This window comes from Mobula birostris, chromosome 3, assembly GCF_030028105.1.
Source record: "Mobula birostris isolate sMobBir1 chromosome 3, sMobBir1.hap1, whole genome shotgun sequence".
NCBI lineage: Eukaryota > Metazoa > Chordata > Chondrichthyes > Myliobatiformes > Myliobatidae > Mobula > Mobula birostris.
The window spans coordinates 43,251,635-43,270,047 of NC_092372.1; the positions used below are offsets into that span (position 1 = coordinate 43,251,635).

At 40.9% G+C, this 18,413-nt stretch overlaps 1 protein-coding gene across 5 annotated transcripts in view; it reads left to right on the forward strand.

Annotated features, from left to right (window-relative positions):
* The window catches only part of ddx4 (DEAD (Asp-Glu-Ala-Asp) box polypeptide 4), a 90,391-nt gene that overhangs the window by 42,554 nt on the left and 29,424 nt on the right, over nucleotides 1-18,413 (forward strand). For all 5 annotated transcript variants that reach the window (XM_072252532.1, XM_072252528.1, XM_072252530.1 and 2 more), the window contains exons 6-13: nucleotides 1,447-1,506; nucleotides 2,164-2,220; nucleotides 3,190-3,234; nucleotides 7,201-7,343; nucleotides 10,344-10,496; nucleotides 11,213-11,367; nucleotides 13,672-13,801; nucleotides 14,689-14,855. In XM_072252532.1, the coding sequence (XP_072108633.1) occupies nucleotides 1,447-1,506; nucleotides 2,164-2,220; nucleotides 3,190-3,234; nucleotides 7,201-7,343; nucleotides 10,344-10,496; nucleotides 11,213-11,367; nucleotides 13,672-13,801; nucleotides 14,689-14,855 (910 nt within the window). The remainder of the gene's footprint in view (nucleotides 1-1,446; nucleotides 1,507-2,163; nucleotides 2,221-3,189; nucleotides 3,235-7,200; nucleotides 7,344-10,343; nucleotides 10,497-11,212; nucleotides 11,368-13,671; nucleotides 13,802-14,688; nucleotides 14,856-18,413) is intronic.

Here is an 18,413-nt window from a genome sequence, read left to right on the forward strand (position 1 = left end):
GGAATTAAAAGTAACATTAGCAAATTTGCTGATGAGACAAAGCTGGGTGGCAGTGTGAAATGTGAGGAGGTTGTTATGAGAATGCAGGGTGACTTGGACAGGCTGGGTGAGTGGGTAGATGCATGGCAGATGTGTTTAATGTGGATAAATGTGAAGTTATCCACTTTGGTGGTAAGAACGGGAAGGCAGATTATTATCTAAATGGAGCCAAGTTAGGAAAAGGGGAAGTACAACGAGATATAGGTGTTCTTGTACATCAGTCACTGAAAGTAAGCATGCAAGTACAGCAGGCAGTGAAGAAAGCTAATGGCAATGCTGGCCTTCATAACAAGGGGAATTGAGTATAAGAGCAAAGAGGTCCTTCTGCAGTTGTACAGGGCCCTGGTGAGACCACACCTGGAGTACTGTGTGGAGTTTTGGTCTCCAAATTTGAGGAAGGGCATTCTTGCTATTGAGGGAGTGCAGCATAGGTTCGCAAGGTTAATTCCCGGGATGGCGGGACTGTCATATGTTGAAAGATTGGAGCGACTGGGCTTGTATACTCTGGAATTTGGAAGGCTGAGAGGGGATCTTATTGAAACATGTAAGATTATTAAGGGATTGGACACGCTGGAGGCAGGAAGCATGTTCCCGCTGATGGGTGAGTCCAGAACCAGAGGCCACAGTTTAAGAATAAGGGGTAGGCCATTTAGAACGGAGTTGAGGAAAAACTTTTTCACCCAGAGAGTGGTGGGTATGTGGAATGCTCTGCCCCAGAAGGCTGTGGAGGCCAAGTCTCTGGATGCTTTCAAGAAAGAGATGGATAGAGCTCTTAAGGATAGCGGAATCAAAGGTTATGGGGATAAGGCAGGAACTAGATACTGATTGTGGTTGATCAACCATGATCACAGTGAATGCTGGTGCTGGCTGGAAGGGCCGAATGGCCTACTCCTGCACCTATTGTCTATTGAATTCCTAAAAACTTTTTCATAGATTATATCAAAGGCCAATCTCAGTATTATAAAACAGACTTGTCATTCTTCCAATTCCATTTTAGTACTATTAGTGCTCATAGGTGTGCCTCAATTACAGCTGCATTTGTTTGATTTATTTGCATTACTGAAGAGCATTGCTGTCATGTTGAGTCTTTCTATAACAGTTGGATTAATTAACCCTTTGGTTTAAAGAAAAGCAGCTACAGTTCTTTAATATCAAAGTTGCATATTCTGACTGGAATAAGTTAGGTGGTGCTGGTGAGTACGTGGGCACTGTGTGAAGTAATCAGTTGAAGGATTAACCCTTCAGCCTTTTATAAGCTTCTGACACCGAGTCAAGTTGGTAATCATTGCTGATGCTCTGGCGTGTGTGGAGAGATATTGTGTAATTATTTTGTCTGATACTGTTTTAACTTGCAGCCACATCAGGTTTGTTAATATTTAATGTACTTGCATTTTAAATCATTTGTAGGTGATAGTGGATTTCGTTTCAGTCATGGAAGAGCTGGATTTGGTTCTGCTGCATCAAGAGGTGAGTAATTGTTTGTCTTGCAGTAAACCATACTATTTAACAAATTTCTTCCCCTTCTGACCATTATCTTTTAATTGTTAAATAGATGAGCAGTTGTCTCCCAGGGTAATGATGATTCTGTGTAGTACATGTACGCTAAACTACAGTAACTTGTCTGTTTTTCCATTTTCCTTCCCCCTTGTCATGATAGGTGGTGGGTATTAACCCTGCTTGTCTGGAGTTCCATATTTTCTTCCTGTTCAACGCTGGTATATCTTTTTACACATGGAGCGAAGTGTTACATTTGACCTTGGATCAGAAGGAAGTATTGAAAGGTTGGGGGAGGAATTGACAATGACTGACATTGGTGCTGCAGAAGTACCTGTATCATTTGTAGGATCTCTATTTTGGCCAAGTATTTGGAAACTAACTTTCAAATTGTACTATAACCTGAATTGACATTTTCGAAGTGCAGAAACCCACTAAAATCACTGATTTGGAGTTACATGCTTCCCTGTGCTGTCTGCTACCTTGCTGTGTGTGATTGTTTTGACCTGTACTAGGCATCTGTGGGTTGTTAATATTGCAATCTTGTTCATTTCAACCTTAATTTCTAATGAAAAGATTATTTATTCTAATGCTTTAGATGTCGTAATCTCTTTTAAACATAATTTGCAGGTGGTTACAGAGGTAGAAATGAAGATCCTTTGTCTGGATCTAATTCTACATTGAGAGGTGAGTTTAGTTATAATTTTTACATAATTTCTGTATTCCAATAAATTGGAGGTTTTATAACATAAAAATTGGAATAGGTCCTCTGTGTTCAGTGATCATTGCCCATCTATATTCTAACTCCCTGTGCTTGTCCTTGAACTTAATTTGCTGTCATGCTATTGGTTATTTAAAAAAAAACATTTTAAACTATGGGAACTGTTTAAAATTCACTGATTTGTGCCTTTACCTAACTTTGTACATTTTATTTCCATTCAAATTATTGCCCACTTTATATTTGATCACTGGAAAAATCCTGAATTCCAAAGTAATTTTTCTTAAACCATATTTATTCTTCTGTTTCTTGGAGAAAGTAATTTGCTCACGTTTGATGACAAATCCAGTTTGGTGTTTTTTTTTGTAGTTTGCACCACGTCTCAAAGCTAAAAGTAAGCCTACCTTAATGCAAGTTTTCAACTTCTGCCTCTGCTTTTGTGATTACATCCTATTCAATCTAAAAAAAATTTGTTGCCTCCTGTTCCTTGCTTATGTAATACAATTGACGTGCTCTATGACTTTAAAATTTAATTGACTGTAACAGATGAAAACTGGGTATATATTTGATTCAAGCCTCCCCATCACCTTCATTTTGTTACCGGTTGGTGTTTGTGTATTTAGTTGTCAGTTAAAGAAAATCCACCATGAACTGACCTTTTTGTAGTTTAAATATGCTTGTGGTTGGCACCAGTCTCCAAACCAAGACCAGGGAAAATCCTAATTGAATGCATTTAATATAAATGATATTTAAAAAGAAGAACTCTTGGAGGAACTCTGGGCCAAGCAATATCTGTGGAGGCAAAAGATGTGACTCAGATTTTTGGGTCAAGACCCCGAGTCAGTTTTTGCCTCCATAGATACTTGGTCAGTCGAGTTCTTCGAGTGTGCAGTTTCAGCAGTTTTTGTTTTCTAATATAAATTGTGTGTTTACATCAGGTCAATGGGATTCTGACAGTGCTGGTGGTGACGGTCTAAACCAAGGTAATTCTTGATACTGAAAAAGCTGTTTATATGAAATTGCAAACAGAATATGCTGAAAATGCTCAGCAGGATGGGTAGTGATCATGGGAAGGGAAAGAAGTGTGAGAGTTTTCGCAAGACCATTCTGATGAAAGATCATGAATTAAACTTTGTTCATTTTGCATTTTTGTTTTGCCAGTATTTTTCAATTGGGCAGGTTTTGTGGTTGTTTCCCTTGCATGGATTTATTAGTTCTCTTGCTTTTTTTTTTATTCTTAAGTGTATTCTAGCATTTCGTATGCAACTGCATCACTAAAGTGTTTAATACATAAAAAAAGCTTTTATCTATTAACAGTAACTTGGTTATCATGAAGTATGTTTATATTTGTAAACAAATGCAGAGTTGTCCAAGTAGCTGAATGTTAAGTAGTTTATTTTTATCACTTGTAATTGAGGAAAAATAGTTTCAAAACTGTAATTCGTGTAATACTAGAAAATTATTTCTTTGAGCATCCAAAGACAATGTTTCCATAGGTTTACCCTTTTGAGCTTGCTCCTGTCCCTGATTATTTATTTTTAAAACTCGTCTAGCAATCTGTTACACCAGAAGTCCCAACGCACTAGATCACTGCTACACTATGTTCCTTCCCATGACTATTTTGGCAGGTAAGTTGGTTGTACTACTGCCTGCATACAGACAGATCCTGAACAGCAAGGATCCAAACCTCAAGACAACCAAGAGGTGGCCGTGAGAGGCTGAGGAATGGTTATGAAATTGCCCTTAAGTCAGTAAGCTGGGCTGTGTTCAAGAACTCGTCTGAAGACCTAAATGACTATAGCAAATTCGTTAAAACAGCTGTGGATGAACTTGTCCCCACTAGGTCGTTCAGGATTTTCCCCATTCAGAAGCCCTGGATGAATGATGAAATCTGGAACCTGCTGAGAGCCAGATTAGAGGCATTCGATTCTGGCGATCAAGAATGCTGTAAAAGGTGCAGGTATGATCTCCAGAAAGCCATTTCTCAGGCGAAATGGAGATTCCAGACTAGACTAGAATCAATGAGGGATGCTTGACGGCTGTGGCAGGGTTTGAATGCCATAACCTCCTACAAAGCTCAGTCTTACAGCATGGAGGATAGCAGAGCTTCTCTGCTCACTTTGACCACCAGAACAGGGAGGAACCATGGCTAATGATCCTTTGGTCTCAGTATCTGAAGATGTGTGGGCTGCTTTCAAGAGTGAATCCAAGGAAAGCATCTGGTCCAGATGGAGTATCTGGCTGACTAGAGAAGACCTTTGCTGACTAACTGGCTGGTGTATTCACAAATATCTTTAACCTCTTGCTCCGCAGTGTGTGGTATCCACCTGCTTTAGGCAGGCTTCAATCATACCAGTGCCCAAGAAGAGCATGGTGACCTATCTAACTGACTATCTCCCTGTGGCACTGGCATCCACAGTGTTGAAGTGTTTTGAGAGCTTGGTGTTGAAGCACATCCGCTCCTGTCTGAATGGTGACTTGGATCTGCTCCAGTTAAAATACTGAAGCAACAGGTATACAGCAGATGCTATCTTGCTGGCTCTTCACGTAACTCTGGAACATCTGGACAGCAAAGATGCATACTTCAGGATGCTCTTTATCGATTACAGCTTGGCATTTAACACCATCACCCTCTCAAAACTAATCAGTAAACTCCAAGACCTGGGCCTCAATACCTCCTTGTGCAATTGGATCCTGGATTTCTTCGCTTGTGGACTCCAGTCAGTTTGGATTAGCAAAAGCATCTCCACAATCTCCATCGGCACAAGAGCACCACAGCAATGCGTACTAAGAACCCTGCTCTACTGGTTTTACACCTGCGACTGTGTGGCTAACTACAGCTCCAACACCACTTATAAGTTTGCTGATGACACCACTGTTGTTTGCTGTATCAACGCAATTGATGGATCAGCATACAGAAGGGAATTGAAAACTTGGCTGAGTGGTGTAATAACAACCACCTCTCATTTAATGTCAATGAGATCAAGGAACTGATAGACCAGAAGAGGGAAACCAGAGGACTAGGAACCAGTAATCATTGGAGAATCTTTATTTTCCTGGGTGTCGCATTCTCGGAGAAACTCCTGGACCTATCATATAAATATAATTGCAAGGAGAGCATGACAGCGCCTCTACTTCCTCAGGAGACTGGAGATTTGGCATGTCATCAAAAACCTTGGCTAATTTTGTAGATGTATGGTGGAAAGTGTGCCTGACTGGCTATATTGCAGCGTGGTATGGGAACTCCAATGCCTTTGAGTGGAAAATCCTAGTGGACTTGGCCCAGTACATCATTGAGTACGTCTACATGAAACGTTGCCTTAGAAAAGCAGCATGCATTATCAAAGATCCTGACTACCCAGGCCATACTCTTTTCTTGAAGCTGCCATCAGGTAGAAAGTACGAGTGCCTCTGGGTTCACACCACCAGGTTCAAGAATAGTTATTACCCCTCAACAATCAGGCTCTTGAACAAAAAGGTATACAGTAGCTACACTCATTTAAGGACCCTGTTATCTTTTGCTTACAAACTCATTTATTGCTATTTATTTACAAGTGTGTTTGCACAATTTGTTTACAGTTAACAGTTCCTGATGTTTAGTTTATTTATTGTTCCATAGATTTGCTAAGTATGCCTGCAAAAAAGAATCTCAGTTGTATGTGGTGACGTGTATGCACTTTGATTGTAAATTTTACTTTGAACTTTGGTTATCAGAATCAGGTTTACTATCACTGGCGTATATTGTGAAATTTCTAATGTCCCTTCTCCGCCTATGGAGCAGAAATCCTAACGTGGTTATTTTCAAGAGTTTAACTAGGATTAGAAAATTTGAAAGGCATAAAATGCTCATGTGATCTTATACTTGCCATGGTTTGGGCTTCATTTAATGTGTCACTGGGTGGATATCCTGACAGGTTTCTGCCTTAGCTGGATGCAATGCTTACAGACTTGTGCCATTTGGCTCTGCAGCCCCATGCTAATTTCAGTGCTCCAAATGAACCTCCTCCCACTTTTGTCTCATCTGTATGTCTGATCCCTCTATTTTTACATCATTAAGGCAAACTTGTTTTCCTGGAGTTATTCTACCTGTCAAAATGCAAAATGGTTAAAAGAAAACTAAAACTACTATTTAAATTTTTAAACTTCACCCTTCAAAGTTAACTCCTTGAGTATTGGACATTCCTACTTGGAGCACAGTCTTTTTTCCCCTAGTCTATTTCTCTCACTATTTTGTGTCTATCAAGTTTCCTTCAGCCTCTGGCACTCCAGAGAAAACAATCCAAGTTAGTCGTACCTCTTCTTGTCGCTAATACTCTCAAATCAACATGACATAGTGGCAAACCTCCATGCACCCTCTGCAAAGCCTCCACATCCTTCCTGTAATGTGCTGACGAGAAGGACAGACAATATTGTAAAAGTAGCCTAACCAAAGTTTTAAATAGCTTTGAAGTTTTCTTTCTGACTTTTATACTCGACACTCTACTTTCAAACATGCTATTGCTATAAGTTGCCATGTTGTTAGAGCCTTGAAAGTTGGATCCCAAGATCAATGCTCTTAAGTATTCAACTATTTACTGTACACTTTCCACTTAAATTTGACCATCTGAAGTGTTTTGAACACCATCTGCTATTTCTCTGTCCACATTTCCAATGGGTCTATATCCTACTGAGTACTTCAATTCCTCACTTTCTGCAACTCTGCTAGTACTTTATCTGCAGACATCAGCCCTACTTTTTTCCCCAAATAATCTCTACAATAGAAAAGGTTCCAACACTGAATCTTGTGGAACACTGCATGTCATAAACAGCCTTGACTTTCCCCACCGTGCCACCCTTCTCTCCCCCCGCCCCTCCCAGGTCCTTGTGATACTCAAATTAATTTTTCAGGATTTTGACAAGACAAGGAAATGACTCTACTTAATAAGTTCTTGTTCTTGAATTTCTTCAAGGTCCCAAAGTGACCTATGTCCCTCCAGCACCACCTGAAGAAGAAAATGCTGTTTTTGCTCGATATCAGACTGGAATTAACTTCGATAAATATGATGAAATTCTTGTGGATGTTTCAGGAATAAACGTCCCACCTGCTATACTGGTGTGTATTGAGTTTTCTTTGAATTGGTTGAAGTTGTGGAACTTTTTTAAACTGCACAGTGAAGCTTCAGATCATGCGATTGAGTTGTTTTGGGGCTCTGGAGTCTGTGTTGGAATTTTTTTATGGTGTCATCTCGATGTCATGTCCATGCTATTTCATTTACTTTATCCATTCTGCTTGGGCTTATTCAAGGTGGATGAAGAATTGAGGAAAGGTTGTGTTACCATCTTCTGAACTAAATCTCAATAGCTTTTTTTATTACTTCAGTAGCAGCAGTAAGTACTGGCAGGTTGTTTGGAAAATATTTCCAATACTGTTCTCATCTGGTATCTGTACACCTCACAAAACCAATGTGCTAAATAGTTATTGCCTTTCACTCCTTCCTAACATGTGCTGAGGAAAAGCATTACTAATATATTGTACAACAGCAGTCCCCAACCACCGGGCCGCGAGGAAACGATATGATTTGGCGATATGAGTCAGCTGCACCTTTCCTCATTCCCTGTCATGTCCACTGTTGAACTTGAACACACGCGAGGTCATTACCCGCGTGTCATCCGTGTCAGCGCGGGAAGGAGATAACTTCTCGAGCTTGCAAATGACGACAGGCTGAGAAGTATGTTTGACATAACATCTCTGTCGGCATTCTGGATCAAATTCAAGGCTAAATATCCTGAAATAGCCATGAAAGCACTGAAAACGTTGCTTCCATTTCCAACATATCTCTGCAATGAATACAAGGAAAACTAAATTGCAGAATAGACTGGACATAAGGAACCCCGTTCGAGTATCGCTGTTTCCCATCACCCCTCAATAGGACTGTCTTGTTGCAGGAAAACAAGCCCGGGGCTCCCACTGATTCAGCGATTATTGGTGTGTTGCAATGATTTTATATGTTCATACGGGGAAAATATGTGCTGTGTGCTTAATATCCAAGTGTTACTTAAAATATTATGCTATTGACTTATATAACGATATAACAATTACAGCATGGAAACAGGCCACCTCTGCCCTTCTAGTCCGTGCCAAACACTACTCTCACCTAGTCCCATCGACCTGCACTCAGCCCATAACCCTTGTTCCTTTCCTGTCCATATACCTATCCAATTTTTCTTTAATTGATAATATTGAACCTGCCTCTACCACTTCTACTGGAAGTTCGTTTAACACTTACTTCAAGCTCCCCTGTCCTCCCCTGATAATTGACTTATGGCTATATTCATGCTGTGTGTTTAATATTAAATTCATTAGGTAAGCCCTTGTAGAAATGAAATTGAGTGTATTAGCCACTTACCACCTATATTCCGGTCGTGATTAACACTCCCCCTCCCCGAACAGAATCGCCAAAAATGATTTGTAGAAAAAAAAAATCGGTACGTACACACATGCGTACTGGTGCCCAAGCAAGGCTTCATGGTTGTTGTAGTCTTTCTCGGGGTAAACACAACGTATTTAACTGCTACTCTTGTCCATTGAGAACCCTAACCCCCCCCCCCCGGGGGGGGGGGGTCGGCCGGTCTGCAAGAATATTGTTAATAATAAACCGGTCTGCGTTGCAAAAAAGTTGGGGACCTCTGTTGTATAAGATTCAATAACTTTGAATATTGTATATTTAAGCTTTTTCAAGTATGCGTTATAATTGAGCAAATGTTTTTCCAGTTATTGGAATCCTGAATTCTGTTTGGGTTTGTTCTATTTTTATATGATCTGCTGCATTGTCTTACTACCCTGAATGTTTGGCTTTTGGGTAATTTTTAAAGTTAGATCATCATCAGTTTGTCATTTCACAAAGTAAACAGGCTTCATCCTTGTCACTCATTTCTTTGAACTTGTGTCTTAGGACTTCTGCTACCATAGGACAAAGTGGAAGTAATAGTTCTTTGGTGTCCAGGTGGCTTGTTATGATTAATGGAAACTTTAGTAGTTAGATCACATGCCTTGCAGGGATGTGAGCAAATAAAATTCGACACTGTCACCAAATAAGATATGACACATTCAGAAGTTGTTTTTATTGGAGAGGAAAGTGACAGTTTTTGTCTTTGTTCAGAAAAAATGTAATACTTGAACATTAGACTAAAATGCCTTTTTTGAAAAAATTCTAAAGCTTGAAATGGAATAGTACATGGTTTTCTCTCCAAACTGGATATTGCTAATGAAGCATAAAATTTCAGCAAAAGCCATTTCTTCACAATTGTTATAATTAGTCCTGAGCTCTGTCATGGAGCTTGTAGCACTCCAGAAGGTAAGCCAAAATAAGAGTAATTGTAGTTGGGGAAGCAGCTCCAGGGTAATTGGTGTGCCATTTGGGGAGTGGCGGCGGGGTGGGGTGGTGGAGAAGAGTTGTCAACTTCCATCAAATCACTTTTCCCCCCTCTTCTGTCCTGCTTGGTCCGGATCCAAGTGCCAAATCGTGTATCTACATGTGATTCAGGCCATGACCTTTTATGACAGTCTATCCAGAAATGTATTGAAAATTTATTCAAAACTGTTGAAAATATGGTGTTACATATGAAAACAGCTTTGAATGCTTATTTGTAATTAATATGGTTTCAATTTTGATGGCATGTTTAAAGGCATTATGTTTTATCATAGAGAACAGTTTGTTCATAGAGCTTGGAAATTGTTAGCAATTAAATTAAAATGGTACGGGGAATATTAATAACCTCCCCCAAAATGCTGAAGGGGCTCAGGAGGTCAGGCAGCATCGATGAGGAGGAGTAAAGAGTTATTTCAGGCTGAGACCCTTCATCAGGAGTGGAAAGAACGGGGCAAGACACTAGAATAAGGTGGTGTGTCAGAGCGAAGGAGTACATGCTGGCCATGGGAGAAGGGGAAAGGGGCACAAGAGGGAGGTGGTGGGCAGGTGAGAAGGGTTAAGAGGGAGCTGGAATGGAAAAGGGGGTTGAGAGGGATTTATCAAAAGTTAAGAGAAATTGATGTTCATGCCATCAAGTTGTTGGCTACTCAGACAGGATCACTGCAGTTTTTTCTCTCCCCTAGACATTTGATGAAGCTCATCTATGTGGAACATTGAACAATAACATTAGCAAGGCTGGATACCTGAAGCCGACACCAGTTCAGAAGTACGGAATTCCAATTGTGCTTGCGGGCCGGGATTTGATGGCATGTGCTCAGACAGGCTCTGGGAAAACGGTGAGAAGTAGAAAAAAGAAGCTGGTCAACTTATAAGTATTAATATTCATCGTAAATTTTTAAATCTCTGCAAATGGTAACAGACCACCTGGCCCTTCATGGTCTGCCATACACTACATGTGATTATAGCTGATTTGCCTCGTGCTTGATGACTGTACTAGACTAGGTCCCCATAGCCTGCCTTTCCCTGTTCATTCAAACATTTATCTGCTTCCTCTATAAAGACCTAATGATTTGGCCTCCACAGCCATTTGGGGTGGGGGATTCTGGAGATCCGCCACCCTTAACAAGAAATTCTGAGGTTTAAGTGACCACTCACTATATCCCTTTCACATGAGTGGAAGCTAATCTTAGTATGCTGATGTTTTCATAAATAACTTCATTTTTAGCCTGGCACACAATGTTAGCTAAATAGCCAATGATGATTGCAGTATGCAGTGCAACTGCTTTAACAATACTACATAGAAGATAAAAATCACTACAGGTTTTAAGTTGCAAGCTGATTATGCATCTTGATCATCTCTTCCATGTACCTGATCCCATTTTATCAATTTGTAATTTTACTGAATATTTTTTAAAATGCTTCTGCTTTTAGAATAGCCAGCAGTTGAAAATCTCACAGGCCTTTTTTTCCCTCTCCTGGTTTTGAGGCAGTTTGGAGGATTGCCCCTTGATGACATTCAATCTGTTGTTTTGTTTTCACATAATTGTCACAGGCTGCTTTCCTACTGCCAATAATAGAAATGCTGCTGAAGGGCAAGGCAGTAGCTTGTCGTTCTCAGGAGTTTCAGCAACCAGAAGTGGTCATTGTTGCACCTACACGTGAACTGATCAATCAGATATATCTGGAAGCTAGGAAGTTTTCTTATGGGTAAGTAAATTGTGTATCTGTCTGCTTCATGTAAGACAACCACACAAAATGCTGGAGAAACTCAGCAGGCCAGGCAGCATCTGTGGAAGTGAATAAACTGTTGACATTTCTGGCTGTGACTCTAATTCTGAACTGGAAAGGAAGGGGGGGAAGATGCCAGAATAAAATGAGGGTGGTGGGGAGGGGAAGGCAGGCTAACTAGGTGATAGGTGGAGCTCGGTGGGTTGGAAAGGTAAAGGACTGGAGAAGGAATCGGAGGTAGGAGAGTGGACCATGAGAGGAAGGAAAGGAGGAGGGGTGCTGGGGGAGGTGATAGGCAGATAGGTGAAGAAGCAAGAGGCCAGAGTTGGGAATAGTGGGGGGGGGGGGGGGGTTGGCGGTGGAGGAGAAACTGATGTTCATATCATTGGTTGAAGATTACCTGGACAGACAGAATAAAAGGTGTTGTTCCTCCACCCTGAGAGTGGCCTCATGGCAAAATAGCAGGTCATGACCTGACATGTCAGAGCAAGAATAGGGATGGGAATGAAAATAGTTGGCCACTGGGAAACTCCTTTTTTGGCAGATGGAGCAGAGGTGCTGGATAGATTTTCAGGTGAAGTGTTACCTCACTTGAAAGGACTGTTTGGGATGCTGAAAGGTGGTAAGGGAGGAGGTGAACAGACAGGTGTAGCATTTCTGTCACTTGCAGGGATGTGTCCCAGGAGGGAAATTAATGGGGAGGGTCGAGTGGACAAGGGAATCACGGAGGGAGGGTTCCCTATTAGTGGGTAGGGTGGTAATGGTGTGTTTGGTGGAAAGATCTTGTTGAAGATGGTGGAATTTGTGGAGAATGGATGCTGAGACCCAGGATGTTGGGCGAGGACAAGAGGAACTCTAACTCTGCTAAGGTAGCAGGAAGATGGGGGTGAGCCTGGATGTCCAGGAAATTGAGATGCAGGTGATACCAGCCTCAATACTGGAGGAAGGAAAAAACTTGCTCTCTGAAGGAGGATGACATCTCTACCTTAGAAAGGAAAGTGTCATCTGGGAACAGATGTGGCAGAGATGAAGGAACTGAGAAAAGAAGAAGAAAGCCCTTAACTCCAAGTGGAGTCATCGGGACGTCGTCATGACGGCGTTTTTTTTTTAGCAGGCTTTCTTATTTTTACGCGGCTGAGTTGCTAGCTCAATGCTCAACCCAGCACGGATGGAAAGTGTGCAAGGGAGCCGGCTTTATTCGAACTCGGGAGCCTTCACTCCAAAGTTTAGCTCCGGTGCTGATGCCACTACGCCACCAGCCGGCTTCAACTGAGAAAAGGAAATAACATTTTTACAGGACACGGTGGGAAGAGGTATAGTCAAGATAGCCATGGGAATCGGTAGTTTTATAAATGTCAGTAGACAATTTGTCTCCAGAAATGGAGACAGATTGAGAAAGGGAGAGGGATTGCACCCTCTGTGATTCCCTTAATTCATTCATCCCACCCCACTAATCTCTCTACTGGCACCTATCCCTGCAAGAGACAAATGCTACACCTGCCCATTCACCACCTCCCTTACCTCTTCAGGCAGTCCTTTCCAGGTGAGGCAATGCTTCACCTGTGAATCTGTTGGGATCGTCTGTTATTTCCGGTGCTCCAGATGTGGCCTCTACGTAGGTAAGGCCTGTTGTAAATTGTGGGACTGTCTTGTCAAGCACCTCCACTCCATCCTCAAAAGTCTCATTTCTCAGTGGCCATCTATTTTAATTCCTGTTGTGACATGTCAGTTCACGGCCTCTTTTGCCACAGTGAGGCCACTGTCAGGGTGGAGGACTAACAACTCCTGTTCCATCTCGGTAATCTCCAACTCGATGGCGTGAACATCGATCTCTCCTTCTGGATTTTTTCCTCAAGTAGCTAATTAATTTCCTTTTGTTCATTGTCTTTGTCTTATCTGTGTCCTGTCCCTGCCCTGCCCTACATTTTTGTCTCTTTTCCAAATCTGACAAACGTTAAACGTTTCACTTTCTTTTGCTGCTGTTTGATCTGTTTCCCACTTTCTGTATTTTTGTTGCACATTTCTAGCAGACTTTTTTGTTACGTCTTTTAAAATCCTGGAACTTCCAACACCCTTGCCAAAAGCAAGTTACATTTCATAGTCTCTTTCTGCATTGTTTTGTATCCAATCAAATATCAAAGCAGAAGAGCTAGGCTCGATTTCTATAGAGTGAATTTTAAGAGGAAATTTCATAAAGGAGGATAAAGTCATGGGTTTAAATAAGGGACCTGAGTAATATTGATTAATGTTTACAAAGATGTATTTTTCTTTCTGCTTGTGCAGAACTACTGTGAAACCTGTTGTACTCTATGGAGGAACAAGTATAGCACATCAAATCCGCCAGGTTCTGCAAGGCTGTAATATATTGTGTGGCACCCCAGGAAGACTTTTGGATATTATCTCAAAAGGGAAAGTAAGTTGTAAGTCTTAATATTCTTAAAATATTGTTAATGTTGGCAAAATCTGGGCTGTACCTTCCAAATATCCAGACCTGCATCTCGGTTTTTTTGCACTACCTTACTTTCCATTTTTCTATTTTCTATTTATGATTTATAATTTAAATTTTTAATATTTACTATCGATTTGTTATCCAGGGAGCGAGAAGCGCAGAATCAAGTTTCGCTATGATGATTGTACGTTCTAGTATCAATTGTTTGGCAGCAATAAAGTATAAAGTATCTTGTACCTTCTGTTAACAAGGAGTAGAGCATCTGACTGAACATCTAGAAATTGAGATTAGGGGTTTATACCTTAAGAAACTGGATCCTGAGTTTTTGTTTGGTAGTAATGGTGCCCCCATTCATTCTCCCTACCACCATGCTAGAATGATTTTAAAGGTCTACAAGATGACTAGGTTGAGCTTTGTGGAAAATGATAAAAGGAAAGTTTACTATTTCACTTTTTTTTACTTTGCCTAATAGCTGCAAGTGATTGTATCCAATTACAAGTACACTCCTGTACCACACACAAGACTGTTAGAATCTAAAAAGCTGCTGAGGTTTTTGAAACATCTTGTTAACACCCAATTTCTAGGTAGATTTCTGTCTACTTGCTGTGCAGTAGTTAGCTGTTAAATTTTTAGATTTTTGTTAAGGAAAAAGGGGACTGTTGTATAAAAAGGCAAACTCTGATGTTTTTGAGAAACTAGACGGTCATCCTCACCAAGACCTCCCTCTGGTTATAGCTTGACATTGTCCTTGCCATCTGTGACCCATATAATTTATTAGTAGCTTAAGACATTAAGATCAGTATATCTAATACATATACAGATTTGAGACCTGGCACTATTTTATTTCCAAGGTTGCCCTTGGTAAAGTCCAGTACCTGGTACTGGATGAAGCAGATCGTATGTTGGATATGGGATTTGAACCAGCTATGCGGAAACTCATAGGCTCGTTTGGCATGCCACAGAAACAAGACCGCCAGACTCTGATGTTTAGTGCCACTTTTCCTGAAGAGATTCAGAGGTAAAATGTAATTTCAGTGACATTAAACCTAATTCTGTGAAACTCGTTGTTTTGTGGGAGTGATACATTGCAGTAGATAATTATAAATTATAACAGTGGTCCCCAACCACCGGGCCGGCGACCGGTACCAGGCTGCAAAGCATGTGCTACCAGGCCGCGAGGAAACGATATGATGTGGCGATTATGAAACGATATGAGTCAGCTGCACCTTTCCTCATTCCCTGTCAAGCACTGTAGAACTTGAACATAGGGTTGCCGACTGTCACGTATTAGCCGGGACATCCCGTTTATTGGGCTAAATTGGTTTGTCCCATACGGGACCGCCCTTGTCCAGTATTTCCCCCGCTAAGGTAGAGCGTTCCTATGAAACTATTCGTAAGCCAAAATGGCATAAAGCGAAGAAGCAGTTACCATTAATTTATATGGGAAAAATTTTTTGAGTGTTCCCAGGCCCAAAAAATAACCTACCAAATCACACCAATTACACAAAACCTAAAACGCTAACATATAGTAAAAGCAAGAATGATATGATACACAGCCAATAAGTAGAAATAATGTATGTACAGTGTAGTTTCACTTAACAGAATTGGGAAGATTAAGCCAAAACCGATTTGTAGAAAAAAATTGGCATGTACAGGCATGTGCACACAGGTGCCCGCGCAAGGCTCCATGGTCATAGTAGTCTTCCTCGAGGTAAGCACAAGTGTTCCGTATTTGACTGCTACTTTTGTCCCTTATTTGGGAGTGAGAAAGTTGGCAACCCTAATTGAACATCCCCCCCCCCCCCCCCCCCCCCCCCCGGTCAGCTGGTCTGCGGTGCAAAAAGGGTTGGGGACCCCTGAATATGATAGGAAGAATTTGTTCCTGAAACGTTGAGCATGTCTCTTTAGGCTCCTGTTCCTCTTCAGTGGTAGCATTGGGAAGAAGGCATGTCCTGGGTGATGGATCCTTAATGATAGACGCCACTGCCTTGTGGTATTGCCTTTTGAAGGTGTCCTCAATACTTGGGAGGCTAATACTGTCCACAGGTATGTCTGGAAATTTGTGTGTGTCTTTGGCATACCAATTCTGCTGAAACTCCCAGTGAAATATAGCTGCTGCCATGCCTTCTTTGTAATTACATCAATATGTTAAGCACAAGATAAGTCATCAGATGTTGACACTTAGGAACTTGACACAGCTTACCCTTTCCACTGCTGATCCTTCTGAGGGCTGGGGTGTCTTCCTTCTACTTCCCTTCCTGATGGCTACACTCAATTCCTTAGTTATACTGGAGTTTCTGCAATGCTACTCAACTGGCCGATCTATCTTGCTTCTGTACGCCACCTTGTCACCATCGGAAATTCTGCCAACGATAATTATGTCGTTGACAAATTTAAGGTGCTGTTTGAGTTGTGCCTAGCCACAGAATCTGGGTGTAGTGAGACTAGGCCAGTGGGCTAGGCTTGGTTCCTTGGTGTGCGCCAGTGTTGATCCTCAATGAGGAGGAAACGTTATTTCCAATCTGCACAGACTGTGGTCTCTCAGTGGGGAAGTCAAGGATCTCGTTGCAGGGGGAGGTACAGATACCCAGGTTTTTGACCTTGTTGATTAGAACTGAGGGTATGATTGTGTTGAATGCTGAGCTGCAGTCAATAGACAGCAGCCTGACATAGGTATTACTATTGTTCAGATGATGCATGGCTGAGTGGACAGCCAGTGAGATTGCATCTGTTATAAACCCTACTGTGGCAACAAGCAAATTGCAACAGGTCCAAGTCCTTGCTTCAGCAGGAGTTGAATCTGGTCTTGTCCAAACTCCCAAAGCACTTTATTGCAGACATTGTGAGTGCTACTAAGTGATAGTCATTCAGGCAGCTCACACCTCTGCTCTTGGGCACTGGTATAATTGTCTCCCTTTTGAAGCAGGTGGGAACCTCAGACTGCTTTAGTGAAAGTTTGAAGATGTCCTTGAACACATCTGCCAGTTGGTTGGCACAAGTGAAGGTTCACCTTCTTGAAAGATGTTGTGAAGTTGGCCTCTTGAAACAGATTACAGGTGTAGTTTATTTCACCCTTTCAAAGCGTAGATAAAAGGAGTTTGGCTTATCTGGGAGTGAAGCATCACATCCATTCGTAATGTTGGGTTTTGCTTTGTAGGAAATAATGGCTTGCAAAACCTGCCTGACCTGACATGCATCCAATTCCATCTCTAACCTTAATCAGGTTGTTTTTTTTTTCTGTCCTTAAGATAGCCTTCCGTAAGTCATACCTGGAATTGGTATAGTTCAGGACACAACTGTGCTTAGCAACATTTTTGAGTTCTTACTTTTGAAGGGTTAGGCTAATTTAATGCAAATTAAATAGTTTGCCTTTTAAGCTTCTGTGATTTTTTTTTTTTTTTTTTTACCCATACTGATGTGTCCCAAGTATTGTTGAAATATTGTACAGTGATAAGCAGCCTGAATCCATGTACTTCTAAATGAAGCTGTGTTTGGTCTTGAGTATGCATTGGTCTCTTTTACTCAAATTTGGAAAACTCTGTGTTTATTCTAAACAATGCCAACTACATTCATTGCAAGTGATGCACTTACCTTTATCTTTGGAGCTTGGAAGTGCTGAGCAAGCATTTAAACAAAATTCAGCAGTGTAATTTGTGGTTGAGAATGCATAGGGTGTTTATTCAATCTTCTAGTCTACAGCTACTACGTTCCAGCTTTTGACCAGAACGGATTTGACTCGAGCTTGTTTCAAATTTAGAAAGGTAGCTTGGGGTAGTTTAATATATGAACAAGTTAACTTGTAGATATTCATTTGTATATTGACATGTATGAATCATTGTTATCCATTTATCCATTTTCCAAGTAGGGAGAGGAGGAGAAATATTTTAATTTTTTTTTTTAAGTAAAATGTATTGTTAATGAATGGAGCAGTCATTGATGCCCCTTTTATCCAGTCAGAATTCAAAATGGCAAGAAATTGAAGGAGTGAGTCAAGCAGCATGGATAAGTTGATCTTTAGTTTTAATTTTAAAAGATAAAAAGAAAACTGGGAAATACTCAAGAGTTTGCATTGCATCTGTAAAACTTCACAAAACATGCTTCATGGCCTACTGAGTTCCTCCAGCATTTTGTGTTGCTTTGGATTTCCAGCATCACAGATGATCTTGTTCATGAGTTAAACAATGTTTTAGGCTGAAGACCCTTCAGTTTTGACAAAGGATCTTTTGAGATGACTTGTCAATCTAGCTTACTTTTGGTGCTTCAGGGAAGACCTTTGACATTGATAGCAGAAAACAATTTGTTTCACCCAGATGTGTCACTTGATATTTAGTTCTGAATACTGCTAAAGCAGGCTTACAAAGTGTTTTAACTGTCTTGTCATTAATGGTTGAAAAGTTAGACTCTCAATTTGGCTGTATTCTGAGCCTGTTGGATTGAATGTGGTCATGAGCCTTTAAGTGATTCTCAGATTTTGCAATGGAGCTTGTAATGTAATGCATGACTAGTAATTGGAGCAAGCAATTCCAAGAATGGAGACTAACGCATTCAATCATTTTGCGCTTAAAAACCAACATTC